This window comes from Solanum lycopersicum, chromosome 11, assembly GCF_036512215.1.
Source record: "Solanum lycopersicum chromosome 11, SLM_r2.1".
Taxonomy (NCBI): domain Eukaryota; kingdom Viridiplantae; phylum Streptophyta; class Magnoliopsida; order Solanales; family Solanaceae; genus Solanum; species Solanum lycopersicum.
The window spans coordinates 39,006,543-39,024,150 of NC_090810.1; the positions used below are offsets into that span (position 1 = coordinate 39,006,543).

At 36.3% G+C, this 17,608-nt stretch overlaps 1 protein-coding gene across 2 annotated transcripts in view; it reads right to left on the reverse strand.

Moving 5' to 3' along the window:
- Positions 1-349: 349 nt before the first annotated feature.
- Positions 350-17,608, reverse strand: part of LOC101245614 (dynamin-related protein 3A-like) — a 33,315-nt gene continuing 16,056 nt past the window's right edge. Inside the window, exons 7-20 of one of the 2 annotated variants that reach the window (XM_004250679.4) lie at positions 10,098-10,211; positions 9,875-9,923; positions 9,692-9,801; positions 8,986-9,078; positions 8,762-8,854; positions 8,542-8,679; positions 8,035-8,148; positions 7,842-7,937; positions 7,657-7,696; positions 7,297-7,439; positions 7,063-7,209; positions 5,995-6,047; positions 5,625-5,724; positions 350-1,124 (exon numbers count right to left, since the gene is read on the reverse strand). In XM_004250679.4, the coding sequence (XP_004250727.2) occupies positions 852-1,124; positions 5,625-5,724; positions 5,995-6,047; positions 7,063-7,209; positions 7,297-7,439; positions 7,657-7,696; positions 7,842-7,937; positions 8,035-8,148; positions 8,542-8,679; positions 8,762-8,854; positions 8,986-9,078; positions 9,692-9,801; positions 9,875-9,923; positions 10,098-10,211 (1,563 nt within the window). In that variant the 3' untranslated portion in view covers positions 350-851. Of the gene's footprint in view, positions 1,125-5,624; positions 5,725-5,994; positions 6,048-7,062; positions 7,210-7,296; positions 7,440-7,656; positions 7,700-7,841; positions 7,938-8,034; positions 8,149-8,541; positions 8,680-8,761; positions 8,855-8,985; positions 9,079-9,691; positions 9,802-9,874; positions 9,924-10,097; positions 10,212-17,608 lie in introns of both variants that reach the window. The other variant, XM_010314765.4, reaches the window with a different exon arrangement.

Below are 17,608 nucleotides of genomic sequence, written 5' to 3' on the forward strand. Positions count from 1 at the left end.
AAAATGCTTTATACTCTACCCTTTTTATACTAATGCAAAATGACTATAAAAGTTTAATTTGCTCTTTCATGTTCACTCATACAATGACTAATTAATCTTTTGGTAATTTCATAAATTCTAATGATACTAAAACGTCAATTATGAATTTAGACACATCATTAATATCAAGGACAGATAACATACTTTATGAATGTGTCTCTTATGAAGATAATTACTTCATCAAACTAGTTGGACATAAATTAACATTGGATCACTTGTCAATATTTCCAACAAACTAAAAGAACAGATGAGGAAATATTTCTTATTGCACTGATATATTGCACCATCTAAAATCAATGAACTAAGCACGGGAACAAATAACGTTAAAACTTATCAAGAAGACTTCAAAGCACATTAGAGTTACGAATTACATCTCAGTTGGGTTATAAATCCCTGCAACCGAAAAGAAAGTGTTGTGTTTTCCTAAAATAAGTGCAAAATATACAGTGCTGCTACAAGCTCATTTGTCAAAGTTACAAATCCTGTCATTTCCCTATTCTTGGGAAACTTGTATGCAAATGGGGACTACTTAATAGAGCGGCCGGCTACATTTGCTAATATCAAAACAAAACAAAACAAAACAAAAATATTGTGCCTGCAGCCTGCTGAAGACGACTTCTTATTATTTCCTTGCATAGCTCAAAATGATTCTATTTGAACAATAGAAATAAAGAATATTGGGAAAGCGAAACAATCGTCATACATCATCTTCATTGTGGCAGAACAAATCAAATATAGAATGGCTCTTTACTGCACCAGATCGGGTGAGGTTCCAAATGTCTAGCAACCCAAAGCATTTGATAGATCTCTTCCTACATATCAACTGTTGGGTAAAGACCAAGAGAATTACGCCCACCACCATTTGAATCTGCACCAGCATACATTGGTGACTGTAGTTCACCAGAATGGGATGATTTGCGTGATCTTGGGTTTTTAGGAGAAGCAGTGTATGAATCAGTTGAACCACTGGAATTATACACAGATGATGTTGGAAGACCATGAATCTTTGGTAGGCCTGTTGGGTCAGTACCTATGCTGTAGCCTCTTTCAACTGTCTCAGCTTCAAGTGGCAACTCATCCAATGTCTGCACATACCAAAAGACATTAATTCCAACGTCTACATCAAAAGCATTTATAAGGGTTTGGTTTACCAAATACTTCAACATTTTCTGAAAATGTTTAATTTAATTTCTGAGGTGTGTCTTGATAAATAGTAGTCTAAGAGCCTGTTTGGTTCAGCTTAAAAGCTGATCAAACTGACTTAAGAGCTGGTTTTTGACTTATTTAGTTGTTTGACAATACTCAAAATAACTTATTTTAAGTTAAAAAAAAACTTATTTTAAGCCAAAAGTTAAAAGCTGGGGTAGGGGTGCTTTTTTATTTAGCTTATAAGTTGTTTTAAGTTGCCCACATTTTTATCTTTTTGCTCTTAATATTTTTATACAATCTCAAATAACCCATATAACCCTACATTTCTTTCTTCCATTTTTTCCTTTTCACGTTTGACATAACAACTTCAGCACTTTTATCCAAACGCATAACTGCTTATTTTAAAAATAAGTTTCAGCACTTTTAAAAGTACTTTTTTAAAGCTGCTTTTATTAAGCCCATCCAAACGGGCCCTAAGTTTTTTAATTAGGTTTTAGCCATAACTTCAAAATTGGCCATGGAGAAATTAATCTCTATCTTCTTTATACAAAGTCACTTCCAAGAAGGTTGAATACTTTGAACTTAGCCTTGTTCCGACTGAATGTGCCTATCAGACACATCTGGCACAGTTCTCAAAACAGATTAAGCATGTGCAAGCACCTCTCACGTGGCTCAAGAAACAAATCAAAATGCAACACGTATTAATGATTTACACCATAATCTGTGTATTCCTTTACAAAACAATAAAATACTCCTTTGTTAATTTATCCGTAAAAGCAAAACAGAAATACAGAAAAAGGAACAATTCAAAAAGACAATAAAGAGAGGTATTAAACAAGAACTATTTTATCCTCAACAGGTAATGAGAAAATACATAGAAACCCCATTAAACTATGACCTGTTTTCGAAAGAGTCACTCAAACTTTGCGGATGTCTTAATACACCCCTAAGCTAATTTAAATTAAATTATTGAATCTGACACAAAGTGTGTGTATCACTCTCCCGAAGCGCGTGAAAACTAAAAAAAAACTAAGATTAACTTTAGTTTGCAGTATTATTTGTTAAATATATTGCTCTACCCAAACTTTTCTGGTTCACCCCAACATTCCCCACTTGTCCGACTGTTGCTGAGCAGTTTTTGGATATCAAACGGACCTCCCCAGAAGGTAATTTTAATGTGGCTTCATAGAGAAATCTCTGATCAAGGATAGACCAAGAGCCCTTTTGCATCATATCTAAGGGATTCCCTGGTTCGGGCCGAAGAAGCAATGTCACTCTGATCTTTCTCGATTTCGGAACGGAAAGGCTTGGTTGAAGGCAAAATTCGATGTAATTCGCCATTTTTTAAGAAAAGAAAGGCAGGGTAGAAAGTCTTGCTTACTTATTTCTCCATCTAAGTAAGAGAAGGGGGGTTGAAGTTTATAGCTAGGGGAGCTACTTGAATAGCAAGCGGCACATGTCCTGGTTCTGGTTCTGGCTGATCCACCGACGTGCCCGTTTTATGACCAATTTTTTTGTTTAAATCTTCCCCTTTTCTTTTTTTCTTCTTCTCCTTCAGAGCTTCACCATTGAAGAACGATGACAATAGTTTCAAGGACTTCTTTTTCTCTCTCTTCCATTTTCTCTTTTTGTTTTCCATTCATTATTCTTCTCAAAAGCATTTCCGTAGGACCTTCTCTTTGAATTGGTCAGATAAATATTTTGTCTCTACTTTTTTTCCCTCAAAAATCAACCAGCCCCTTCCAAAATACCATAACATTATATTCTCTTCTTTTAAAAAAATATATTTCTGATTCAAAAATGAAAAAACAAAAAGGATGGAGAAAAAGCTAAGATTAATGGGTTCTTGAAATAAATTCCTATAATATGTGATACAAAAATTGAGGGTGGTGATAATAAAGATGACATAGGTGGAAGAAAGAGAGAAAAAAAAAAGAGGAAAGATAGATGTAAAAGAAACAAAAATTATTTTTAATGAAACTGACATGTGTCACTTAATGATTTGAGTGTGACAACACCTTTAAATTGGGATTGACTGAAAAAGGGCCAAATAATTAACTTTAAATTAGTTTTGGGTTTTTTGAAATGAATTCCTATAATATATGTGATACAAAAATTGAGGGTGGTGATGATAAAAATAACATAGGTAGAAGAAAGAAAAAAAAAGGAAAGATAGATGTAAAAGAAACAAAAATTATTTTTAATGAAACTGACACGTGTCACTTAATGATTTGAGTGTGACAACACCTTCAAATTGGGATTGAATGGAAAAAGGCCAAATAATTCAACTTCAAAATAGTTTTGGGGGTATTAGGACCCCCCCGCCCCCCCCCCCCATGTTTAAAGTGTCATTATAAAAAAAAAAAAGGGTCATAGTTCAGTGGGGTTTTAAACTTTTTATGTACTCGATGGTAATTAAACATTCTTAATCAAACACAGTAAGTATCTTTGGTAGTATAAATATATATGACTATAAAAGTTTAATTTGCGCCTTCGTGTTCAACACTAATCATAGAATAATTAACTCACCTTTGAGTAAATTCTTAAGTTCAAATGATAGGGAATGCTAACTTATGCATTTATCATGAAATAATTAGATCACTAGTATCAAGGATAAATGACAAACTTGTGGTTGGCCACTGTGACTAACAAAACATTAATACATGCATAATATCCACGTAAGGACATTTTAGTTTGTGCATATTTTAATCATGGTTGAACCCATCGTGGGACAACAGTTGCAACTATTGGTGTCAACTTTATCCCAATGGGTTCAGCCTTTAGTCATTTCGTTCATCCACTTTGGTGACTAACAAACTAGTTATAAGCATAATCACATACATCACATACAAAAGAGTACACAATAAGGAAGTTCATTTCCGAAATTCCTTTCTTTCTTCCACAGATATATTGCACTTCAGCAATTTACTGAAGCTGAGTGCAGCACCCAGCGCCCCATCTCGGCTAGGGTAACTACCATGTCATATTTCAACTTCCAAGAAGAGATGCAAGGAAGACATTGGTATATTGATGGTGCTCAACTTTAACTTCTGAGGGGAAGAGGACAAGGGCAACAGAAAGTGTGGAGCCTGGAGAGGCGAATAGGAATTGATGAGGCAGAAAGGAAAAAGTTAAGAAATGAAACACAACCCCAAAAAGTTGCAAGCTACAATTTCTTTTTGAGTCATATTTTTCTAATTGGTATCTTCCAATTTTTTCCGGGATAATTCAATTTATTTTTTTTTGGTTTTGCAAGGAAATAAAGAGGCTAGGGCTTGAATCATTAAAAATTATAGGATAGCGTTCGAAGCAAAAAATAGGAGTGTAAAATGCAAGTCTATAGAATTAGATTTTATTTTATCATTCCCCCCGAAACCACCAGAATCCTAGTGAGAGAAGGTCAGCTAAATCGTTATGGAGTTTCTGAAACCAATAAAACCTGAAGGAGATGCTGATGAAAGACAGTGTGGATTGCAAATATTGTTTACCCCCCAACCCCCGCCCTTTTTTTTTGTTTTAAACTAATAGATGGAGACAAGGGAAGGGCGGTAGAAGGATGTGGTGGCAAGGAGGAAGAAGAAATTTGGAAGGAGCCAAAAATTTAGCTATTATAGAGGCTTTTAATGCGCTAAAAAGGAGTGGGAAGTACACACTTCGCCACAAAAGCACATTGTGTCTACTAGACACAGTTTGGCTCGAGTTCAAGTGTTCAATAGGTACAACCCTTAGTTTAGGTGTATGAATAAAAAATCCAGACAAGTTTAAGGAGCCACATATGTATTTAGCCGTTACATAAACTTTCATATGAATAAATTTGAATGATAACACCACTAATTATTCATCTTCATGGACTGGTAAACCTAATTATTGCAGGGTGGGGTGGGTGGGGATTGTTTGAAGAGAAGTCCAATAAATGAAAGCTGGAAATGAGCTGTCACTACTCTACTTGGAAAAAGCTTGAATATGACTAACTTATAGTAAAGCCCAATGCCAATTAGTATGAGAAATTTGGGTTTCTTTTTACGTACTGGTTTTTTAATTAATCTGTCATAATGTTGAATGATTCTGAATCGACTATAAATGTTTTTTGAACTGTCTCTCCCATCTATCATGCTCCCCTGAATTTTAAAAGCTCATTAGTTTTGTGTGTTGTGTCCGTGTTTTGTTCAATTTGTAGTAGTATCATATCTCAATTACTTGGATTCAATTAAGAACGTGAATAGATCATATAGACCATCATCCACCCATGCTAACTTGGAATACCTGAAGAAAGAAAAAAATTGGAACTCCAAAAGATCTACAATTTTCAGACATTAATTACCAAACTACAACTAGCCACATAGACCTGCTAACACCAATAGTTCATTAATACGTAATTAACATTTCTCTGAAAAACTCAGATCTATGTTCTGTATAAAAACAAACCAAGATCTGACCTTGAAAGCTTGCTGAAGAACACGAAGTGTCTCACGAGTGCGCTTTCTCTTCAAGGCTACCTCATCAGGTTCCTGCAACATCTCTTCAAGGAGGTTGTCTCTGTCACATGTTGAAAGCACACTGATTAGAATCACGACTAAACCATATACTATATGCCATAACATTTTGAGATAGCTAAGCAGTTGAGCAAGAAAAATATTATACTATCAGCATAGAGTATCACAGCATCCAAAACGTGTGTCCACCAAATCACTTCCTGAGTGACGACTATTTTATTCAGCAAGAAACCCTTGAGAAAGATCAATAAGCAGATGTCTGTAATAGCTTTGGGCTTCAAATAAACTCGGATTTCTTGCTCTTATACAATACCTGTAAAGTTTCTTGATAAATACATTGTGGAGCTCTCGTTTTGTGTGGTTGACCTGAATAAAGAAAAAGAGAAGACATTTTTATCAAACAAGGAGGCTGAACATGAAAAATACATGCATAAATTTGTATATCTATATATACATTGCCACTGATGCAACTACATCATATAAATAAAATGAGAGAACACTTCCTTGCACAGTAACCTCTGACCTTTTGGCAGAAAGACCAAGAAAACCTTTAAACTAAAACAAGATTATTTACTCTTTCCTATTTGTTTAACAGTTAATCTAGACCTCTGACCTTTTGGCAGAAGAACCAAGAAAACCTTCAAGCTTACAGAAGATTAGTTACTCTTTCCTATTTGTTTCCCAGTTTATCTAGACTATCACAAATATATACGCCTCTGACCTTTTGGCAGAAGAATCAAGAAAATCTTCAAACTTACAGAAGATTATTACTCTTTCCTATTTGTTTCCCAGTTTATCTAGACTATCACAAATATATACAACATAGCCTACAGCAGTCTTAACGGTACTTGAAATTCCACCTGAAAGAGACGAATCTCCTGCCCAAGGAGATAGGAGGATCTAGAAGTGGATACACAAGATTATGGGAAGAGTTGCTCTATCAGATCAGAAAAAGTAGCACATCCTAGCACCCAAAGGTAAGGATGTGGCCTCCTGGTCAATGAAGTTGGTGCAAACCTTTGAACACCACGGTTCAAATCCTGGTAGAGACAAAAAAAAAACATTGGGGGATTTCTTCCCATCTGCCTAAGCCTGGGTGAGCAAACTTACTTGGCACTTGTTTTGGTGGGAGGAAGCTGGTACACGGTGGAATAATTGAGGTGCCACAAACTGGTGAGAACACTATCATTGTTTTTTTTTGAAAAAAAAAACACAGATCTTAGCACAGAGTACTCATCTAAAATTACTTAGGATTTGCAAGAAATGGAACCAGAAAATTTTCCCTATTTAAAGCACAATTCCAGTGAAAGCCTACTCAAGTAGATGCCAAAACATCAATGCAAGAAATCGTTAAGACGCAAGATCATGATATCATTATTACCAGAAAGTGCATGATTGCTTTAGGTACTGAGTCCTCAATGTTTTTCCGGACAATGTCATAATATGACCTTAATAACAGTTTTGTAACAGCAATTTCAATAGTCTCCTGATCCGAATGAGTTTCTGACGGCCTCAGCACACTTGGGGGCTTCAAAAAGGTAAGAAGCACAAGTAAGATGATCATCAAATTGAATACCTAGTGATCATAGACTACAGGGGGCCTTCAAATATGTACCTCTCTCAAGTGGATGAAAGCATGATTCATGCTCTGGACAGGTTCACTGAATGGCTTGCTAATGGGATTGTCTTTGATAGATGTACGACTGTCTGACCCACCAAATATTGATGATATCCCCCAGCTTGAACTAACATTTGATCCTGATTGTGAAGAACAAATCTTAGGACATAGCCAATAAAAACATGCAACACTGGATCTGAAACTAGGAGTCCAGGATAAAGAAATGGATGCTAAACAGCAGAAAAAAAGTTATATGGTGTAGCATTCGAACTAAAGTGTAACAAACATAACTTACATACTGCAATACAAGTAAAGATCACATGGCATAGAATCATGTGTTACCAGAAGGAGATATACCTGATGTTGTTGTTTTCTCTTCTGCAGCAGGCCGAGCAACCTGCTTTTCCGGACAAGGTAGCACAATAATCAGAGCAATCTTAATGCTTTCGCTTCATCTTCAGGAAAATAAATAAAACTGATGCCCCAGCAGGATGGCAAGGAAGAGAAGCAAGCTTGCAGATGATGGTGCAGAGAAGTCATACCTGATCAGGAACAATTCCATTAGCATGTCTAGCAAGAATAGCACGCGACTTCAGACTTCTTTCAGATGCTGGCGCTTTCTCTAGATCCACTCCATCCTGATCAGTGAGATAAAAGCAGTAACTTGCGACTAGTTAAATGAGATCACAGAAAAAGATCCACTGAAGTCTGTGAAACAACATATCAAGTACTTACTTTCTGCCTCGGAGCAGGTACAGTAATCCTGTTGGACTTGACCTGCTGCATTGCCATCTCCACAGCTTTACTCCCCCCAACAAAATTTGGATGTGAAGTGTTTATGTAATCCATCTAGAACAAAATATAAGTTGAAGAAATTTCAACTTTCTATAACAACGAACGCAGTGATGATTAAGTACTCCACTGATGCACTTACAAATGTTCACAGCTATTACTGTTTATTATTATTTGAGTTAACCATAAAGTCTTTGATACTAAAACTCTGGTGTCTCCTAAGCTGCTGACAGTATAGCAATTGTCAAATAGATTATTATCTATGAGAAAAGACGAATCAAGAATATCAAGGATCTCAAAAATAGGTTGGGCTATATTAAGCAAATTCACTTCAGAGTACACAGAAATACAGAAGAGTATATATGTGTGTACACACAAAAAAAAAAATTATACACAAGTTGATGCATGTACAAAGAAGTATACAATAGGACAGCCGAAGGTTGAACATACCTCCATCTCAATAATGTGTCCAATCATAGTCTCTGAAGGTTCCAGGCCTTCCCGCAAAAAGTAACCTATAACCTCATCCATCCGTTTTCTCAAAATAGGAAATCGTTGCAATTCATTAACCATGCACCGATGGCTCATCTGTGAATAAATAATACAAGTTGAACAGCAGATACAAACACATAACACTCAAAAACCAGACATTTCAAACAAAAGGCCATACTTTTATTAGCTCGTCGTAAATAAATCGTGCACACTGAAGACTTGGATCTAACAGACGAGCTATCTGTCTTCGGATAAGAACTTCAAATGGAACCTACATATATAAAGTGCAAGGCCAACCAAATAGAATAGATTTTACAAGAAGCTACTTGAGAAAGCCCACAACCACTGGCACAAAATAAAAGCATTTCCAAAAGCAAGTAAGGGTTCACATCAAGAACCTACTTCTGGCACAAATAAAGCAGATTTAGGACCAGTTGCATTTTGAATGGCAGTTCGGATGTCGTCATCAGTTAAATCTTCACAAGGATCTACCTCCTGCAAAAGATGGACGAGTTTGATGATATTTGTTGAATTTTGAAATAATATTTGAATAACGTTAACTAAGACACCATACTGATGCAAAGAAGCTAAGTTTCTTTTCAGTTTCCCAATCATCGCGTTGGACTATATCCCAGAATTTGAGACAACGTTCAGCTGTAGGCAACATGGCTATAGTAAAAAAAGGGCGCTAAAGCAAGTAGGTCAAAATGGGAGGCAATTTCATCCTGCTCAAACTTTTGTGGATACAAGACACATTGCGGACAAATGATGACAATTTTTCTTGATAGCATATGTGCACTTGAGCAACAAGTTATCATTAATGTCATTATTTTATAGTAAGAAAGACGAGCAGAACCTCCCAGGAGTAGCATAATATGATTAATCAGAACTGGCTATCCCGAGTAGGGGTGGCAATTTCAGCCCATATAAGTGAAATGAAACCATTTTGCCCATATTAAATTAAATGGATCTCTCATATTTTCTTTCCTTCTCTTAAATGGGTTAATATGGTCTTCAACCTATTTAATACTGTCAGGTTTAAAAAAAAAATCTCCAAGTTAGAAAAAATATAAATTGGCATTCTCAAGTTGATAGGAAAGATGTGTACCTCCAAACTCTTCACAAATATGCTCTGGAAGATGTAATGAATTCTTGCTCCACCAGACAGCTCAGATGTTGACATTTCTTCATTTTTTCCTTCAATCATTGAAGAGAATGCTGTTCCCAAACCCAGAGGGAGAGATGAGAATCTATACTTCAATGAGATTCAACAAATTTGAGACAACATTACCTTCACTGTACTTGGAAAGGATGTTCAATAGAAGTGCTCCCATACCAGCCTAGTTTGAGAGGAAAATAATGTCAACACACGATAAGGGTAAACTAAGCTGAATAAGAAACAGAAAATCTACCATGAAAAAAACCCGATATCAACCGCCTGTTGTAATATCGCAACAAATTAGCAATAGTTCAGGTATATGCATGGTAAAGATGAGCAATATGGCAGAACAAACCTTGGACTCTGTGATCTCCCCATAGCTGGCATGCTCCTTTGCAACAGATACCAATGCAGCACTAATGCGTGATTTCAATCCTGGAAGAACTGTCTTAATGTGTTGCACTAGAATCTGCGTACAAAAAGAAGTTGCAAACATGAAGTTGCATTGTAGAATATTGTCATCTACTTATTTTACAGTAATAGTTTCACTTATGGAAGGGCAAAGAAAATCGTCCGTATACAAGAAGTAACTAAAAAGTAGCAAACCTACAAAATCCAATGGTTTTCTACAAGCGACACACAATCTTCTATAGAAGATGGAATATCATGGGTGCAACAAAAGGAAGTAAGGGACAAAAGGCCTTCCTCAGTTTAACAATACTCATCTACACCCTCAAAACTTCTCATATTTCTTCCCCTCCACACAACCCACACAAGTGCAAGCAGTGACCCACATTCCACTACATGAGTCTTTTCCTTCTTTTACCAATATTCCAGCTAAATAATACTTCTTCCACAGGACCTGACATCACCCAAGTAACTCCAAACCAACAAAGGATTTTTTCCTACCACAGCCTCCGGGCCACTAGGCAGTGAATGAGATGATGATCAACGTATTCAACCGGACTCTTATACATAAGTTGATGTAGGTGATTTCCCCCCGCCACAAGTTTTTTGTCGTCAATAGCGCCCCACTAGCTGCTTGCCAAGTGGGGGGAAAAAACACCTTACTAGGAACTTTAGGGATCCAAATAAAGATATGTTGGAACGCATCCTCCTCACTATATAAACGCTTAACGTAAAAATACTTCACAGAGAACATCACTATTACCCACCTCCACCTCCAAACATCATAACTTTCCTGTGAAGTACTGTTTGTGGAGCCATTCAATCAAACTTTGGAACTCTGTCATCTCTGGGTCATGCAAATTCCTAAATACCTAAACACCTCTCCCTCCGGTTTTTTAAGCACTTGTATAACTGTCATCTCCCACTGGCAAGATATTCTGTACAAGTTTTGCAAAGGGATACTCAAAGAACCCACACCATTTGTAAACCCAAAAACTTACACTCCTTCCATCCCCAAACCTTAAAGTCAACGAAGACACGAAACTCTTCCCACCCTTCAAAATATTGCTCCCTAATGCAGAACCATATGGCATAAAAATATATTTAACCACAGTCACCTCCCTTAAAATTAGTATTCTTTGGTCACAAATCTCCATAAATATTTTTGTAGCTGAGGTTTGGACCCAGCATGGATGGAATTTCCAGTTTAGAAGGAATTTCAATGATTGGGAAATCGAGACCGTAACTGATTTTTTTGGAAGGTTGGAAGCTTTTACAGGAACAAGGGATGAACATGATAGATTATGGTGGAGCAGAAATAACAAAGGCACATTCAAGATAAACTCTGCATATAAGTTGCAAAATCAAGATGGACAACAACCTCCTCTGTGGCCTTGGAAGCAGATTTGGAAACCTAAAATCCCTTTCAAGGTGTCATGTTTCATTTGGCTTCTGGCAAGAGAAGCAATTTTAACACATGAAAATCTCAAGAAAAGGAAGTTCTCCATGTGTTCTAGATGCTATTTATGTGGGGAAGAGGTTGAGACAGTCAATCATCTGTTTCTCCAGTGCTGAATAACATCCAGCTATGGAGGATTTTCATTAGGCTCAGGGTTTTTGATTGGGCTATGCCTAACAGAATCACGCATCTTTTATACAGTTGGGGAGAAGTAGGGGTGGGAGCTGCAGATAGAGATAGATGGAGGATTGTCCCAGCCTGTATTTGGTGGACTGTTTGGAAAGAAAGAAATGCTAGATGTTTTGAGAGCAAGAATTGTGATCTCCCAAAGATCAAACTAAATTGTATCAGACTTTTTTGTGCAAGCAAATTTATTTAGAGGACACTGAATCCATTATAGATATCCTAGGTTCCTGTTAGGATTCAGATTCATTTTTTTAACTTTTTTGACAAGCTGTAAATATGGTTTAGTGCAAACCAAGCACTGGTTTCAATGAATATACACAATATTACCTTCTCAAAAGAAAAACTCCATAACTATATCCTAACCTAAGATTTTTACTCCCAACCCTCCCCAATACTTGGGACTTGTTATCATCTTCCTCCTCATTAAGTGAAACTTCCTTTCCCCATAAAATGTTCTTTGAAGCTTTTTTCAATTTTCCTACGACACTAGCCAGAGCATGGTACAATGACAAAACATGTGTGGGACTCGATATAGTACTCTTATAAGTACTACTTTTTCACATTTCAATAAATACCTACTCCCTCCATCACACTGCCGGTTTCTTCTCAAGACTTTGTATTACCGGATCCAAATCAGCTTGAAGAACCTAGCAGCAACCCAAGATAGACAGTGGGAGGAGCCCCAATCCTGCAGATCATATAAGCTTGAGTTAACGTTTCAATGTCCACCTCTCCCGTCGGTATTATTTCACACTTCCTCGGGTTGATCTTTAGCCTGACACCACCTAAAACCAGGTTCACACATGACCTAGATGTTCCAATTGAGATCTGTCAGAATCACAAAATACCAACTTAAGACCTAATACAACTTCCCTAACTGCAACAATAAATCCTCTAAATAACCACACTATCCATCATCCTACTCAGCACATCCACAACCAAGATGAACATGGGAGATAGTAGATCCTGCTGTCTCAACCCTCTGAAACTGCCAAAGAAACAACAAGGGCTATCTATGTTGCTTGAAATCTTCAAAGATGTCATTGGATACGTGTCGGATCCTTTAAAAGTAGTGCATTTTGGAGGATTGTGGCAACATTTTTGGAGAGTTCTAGCAACTTAGAGGCTACCATTAATCAGGTCAACACTAGAAAGAATATTTGATCCATAGTCTCCAACAATCAACAAAAACAAAATTTGTCTTCCACATAATCAAGTTTAGAAACTCCCTGTTAAAATCATCACAGGCTTTTTCAAGGTCCAACTTGCATAAGATGCCAACAGTCCCTACTTTCTTTAGTAATCAACTTCATTGGCCAGCAAAGTTGTATAAATAATTTGTCTTTTTCCACATAAGCATGTTGCGAAGTAGACAGTCTTATCCAAGACCCTCTTAAGTCTAATGGAAGACACATTAAAATTAATCTTAGAGATGATTCTTACTAGACTAATAGGTCTCTAGTCTTTGACGCTGGATGTTCCCTCCCTTTAGGGAATGATGACAATGAAAGGTGCATTAAGATCGGTCAAATTCACCCCTCTCGAAACTCCTTAATGGGTGCATTAAGATCTCTCAAAATCACCCATGTTGAAACTCCTTAATGGTCTCCATCAACTTGTCTTTGACAATATTCAAACATAATTGAGAAAAAGCCAAAGTGAATTTATCGCCAAAGTGAATTTATCAAGTCCCGGAGTCGAATCCCCACATGACACACTATTGCCTCCCACACCTCCTCCCCAAAACCCCTCTCCAACCACTCTCTTCTCATTATCTATTAGACTAAACCCTAACCACCACCACCCACTCCCCATTTTTGACCTCCGCTCTACTTCTTCTTTGAATAAAAAGCCGAAGTGAATTTATCAAGTCCCCGAGTCGTATCCCCGCATGACACTCTACTGCCTCCCACACCTCCTACCAGAACCCCTCTCCGACCACTCTCTTCTACTTAACTATTAGACAAAACCCTAAACACCACCACCACAACCCTCCATTCCCCAATTTTGGCCTCCGCTCCACTTCTTTGAATAAATGCTCATGAAATTTTGCCATAGCCCTACAAGAAGTTGTCTAGAAGACCATCTAATTTCAACAAGTTGAAAAAACACAAGACATTTAACTTGAGATTTGTTTTTGCAAAAGGTGGGTGAGGACTATGAGAAATTATTTAATCTGGGAAAAACAATTGAAAGGAAGAAATATTTTACTTTTTGGAACAAACAAGGGGTACTGCAACCAAAGGTAGGGTATGGGTTATGAAGGAATGTTTTAAAGGAAAGGGAAAAATTCCACCATCTCGAAAAGGCATTCTCCTCAACTCCAAATCTCCATAGACCCTCTCAAAATAGTTGTCTAATTAAAAACCCTTTGATCTCTAATTCCAAGCCCACTACTAGCATGTTTGGTCAAGCTTCTAAAATGAACTTATTTTGGAAACTGCTTTTTTTTTAAAAATAACTTTTGGTAAAAGTAGTTTGTGCTTGGCCAATAAGTTTAGAAAATACTTTTGAACAACAGTTAGAGTTTGGGCATTTGGCCAAACTTTTTAAAAGTACTTTTCGGTATATTTTTCTTTAAAATATTTTTCAAAGAAGTGCTTTTAGGCAAAAACTACTTTTTTAGCTTCGGCAAAACTATTATTACTACTCCCAGAAACACTCATTTTCTCTCAAAAGCTTTGTCAAACACCTCACTTTTTAAAAAAATAAGCACTCATTAGAGAAAATAAATAGTTTTGGGAAAAATAAGCTTGGCCAAACAAGCTATACAATGCTTTGGTGTCGTGACTAGGGGCGTACAAGTCAAACCGTAAAAGCAAACCGAACCGACGAACCAAATCATACGTTTTATTTTTTATTAAGATCCAAAGTTACAATTATATTGTTATAGTTTTTCAAATTCGAAGTTAACAATTTACTTTATAAATATTTTTTGTATTCAATTTTCCTCTAGCTTTTAATCTTATTAATTTAGCATAATGAACGTTGATGTTTCAAAAAAGAAATTATTTTGTACTCATGTGAACTTTACGTTTTTTTCGAAAATTTCTATTCACTTAACATTTTTTAAGTTTAGTTTATCACACAGGTAAGTGAAAATATTTGATCGCTTTTTCATAAACCGTAAAGTTGTAAAAATTGAAAAAAAAAAACGAAAGAACTGACAAAAGCCTAAACCAAAAAAAAAACCTATTTTATATGGTTTGATTTGATTTTTAGATTTAATAAACCGACATAATTGATTTAGATTTTTTTAACTGAAAAACCAAACCGAACCAACCTATGTACACCCCTAGTCGTGACAATATCAACTACCAAATGGAACTTGCTTCAAAAGGGGTTAGTGGGATAGACTAATCATACAAGGCAATATTAATTGCACACAAAAGAAATTGACCAAATATAGCATCCCTAGAAGCCTAACTCAATGAACGGATGAGGATGAATCTTTGGAACTCTAAGACTAGCTTAGTGAACTCATTTTGCAAACAAAGAAGTGCTTAATTTTGGGAGGAAGAGCTCAAACCCAAATAAAATTTATTAAAGTTCAACTTCTTCAATGAAGTCCTAGAAGAAACAAATTGCAAACCAAGTCTAAAACAACTAAAAGGCTAAAGGAGGCGCCAAAATAGTCCCAAAGAGTCAACAAAGAGGTTCATCAAAGGAGCAAACTAGGTGCCCAAGCCATGCACATTCAAGTTGTCTTCAATGAAATTCTTAAAAATCCCACAACAGTAGCGTCCAAGATAGTAGGAAGACCTTGTCAAATTTTCCAAGATCTTCAAGTCTATATTATTACTCCCTCTGTCCCAATTTATGTGTCACACACTCACATTGTCCTTTAAGTCCATCCCAAAAAGTATCACTTTTCTATAATCGAAAATAATTCAACTTCAAAAATTCCCTTATACCCTTGAAGATATGATTATTTTTTTTGGAAATAGGTAACTTTGTATTATATCACAAAACAGTAGATGGGTTATACTGAAACAGAATGTATGGATGCCTAATAATCCATTGTTTTCATTCTATTGAGTCTAAAACATCAATTACTGATATTGACTCTATTTGGAGTATAATTGATTACACCAAAAACATAACAATAAAATGCATTTCAACTTGACCTTTTGGACATCATTTTCTATGCTCTCAAAATACCTACAATTGCTTTCTTTCTGAATTGTCCAACCATATGCTAGCAAGGATAATTTTCCAACTATTACATTCACCCTTGCTGCCTCCCAACTCTTCAAAGTCTCTAAAACCTTCCTAGGCGTCTATGAGATGCCTTTGAGATTCAAAAAAATCATCCATTATTGTTGGGTATACTTGCAGTGTAGGAATACATGGTTTACTGTCTCTAATGACTCCCCACACAGGAAAAAACAAGAGCATAAGGATATCCCTTTTTTCATCAAGTTATCTTGAGTCAGAGCAGCTTCTTTGGCCAACAACCATATGAAGCATGAGATTTTATGAGATATTCTACTTCTCCATATTTATTTCCATGGCCAATTGTGGGTTTGTGAATTTGCCTGATCCATTAAATTATAGGCTGAGACCGCTGAGTTGACTTTGAATTCCCCTCTACTATTTCCCTTCACACTGCATAACATCTTCCCTTAAAATCTTCCACATTGTTGACACTTCTGCTATTTCCCAACCATTGAATTCTTTCGTAGTTAAAGCTCAGCCCCAGATTTGTCCACAACTCTGCTATAGTATTTTGCTTTCCCAGAACCATATTATATATGTTAGGAAAAAGTACTTCTAAGTTTCCCTTTTCATACCACTCATCTTTTCAGAATCATGTCTTGCTTCCATCTACAACTTTGATATTCGCATTACTCTTAACCTCATCGTCCATGTCCCTTATAAGTCTCCACAAACTCACTCCGTAAGGTGTAGTCACTTCTTTGGCCATCCAAATATCTTGACCTTCATATTTTGCACTTATTACCCTTTTCCATAGCAGTTGGTTATCTTTCACAAACTTCCACAACCACTTCACTCTGCACCTTGAGGTTTTTTATCCCCATACCCCGGCCTTCTTGCCAGTTATCATTACTTTCCACTTAACTAAATAGCCAAAAAATGGTCTAGGAGTGTTTTAGACCACAAACTTCAATAGTCTTCCTTTCTTTCTTAAGATATGTGTCAAGTCAAACTAGGGGGGGGGAGGTAGTAAAGCTTTATGTGTGGCATTTGGTATTCAACCTTCAAAAATCAACTTAAGACGATAAGTCAAATTTTTCCCAATCATATATTACTTTTAAGTATTCAAGAAGGGCGATAAGTATGGACTTACTATTGTCTATTTGTCTTGTTATTTGGGATGGGGGGAGCATAATTTATCTCTTTGATTTATATCTACTAAAGGCAATTAGTTTAGGCTAATTGTTGTTGTTCAAAGTTATTTTTAAGATTTAGACTTGGCTTGAAGTTCCTAATTAATTCTTTGATTTCTTTATCCATTCTTGAGTTCAAGAAAGTTCTTTTCGACTTTATTCTAAGTCCATTTTGCACTTATGTGTGGCATTTGGTATTCAACCTTCAAGAATCAACTTAAGGCGGTAAGTCAATTTTTTCCCAATCATATGTTACTTTTAAGTATTCAATAAGGGCGATAAGTATGGACTTACTATTGTCTATTTGTCTTGTTATTTGGGGGGAGGGGGGAGCATAATTTATCTCTTTGATTTATATTCTACTAAAGGCAATCAGTTTAGGCTACTTGTTGTTCAAAGTTATTTTTAAGATTTAGACTTGGCTTGAAGTTACTATTTAATTCTCTGATTTCTTGATCCATT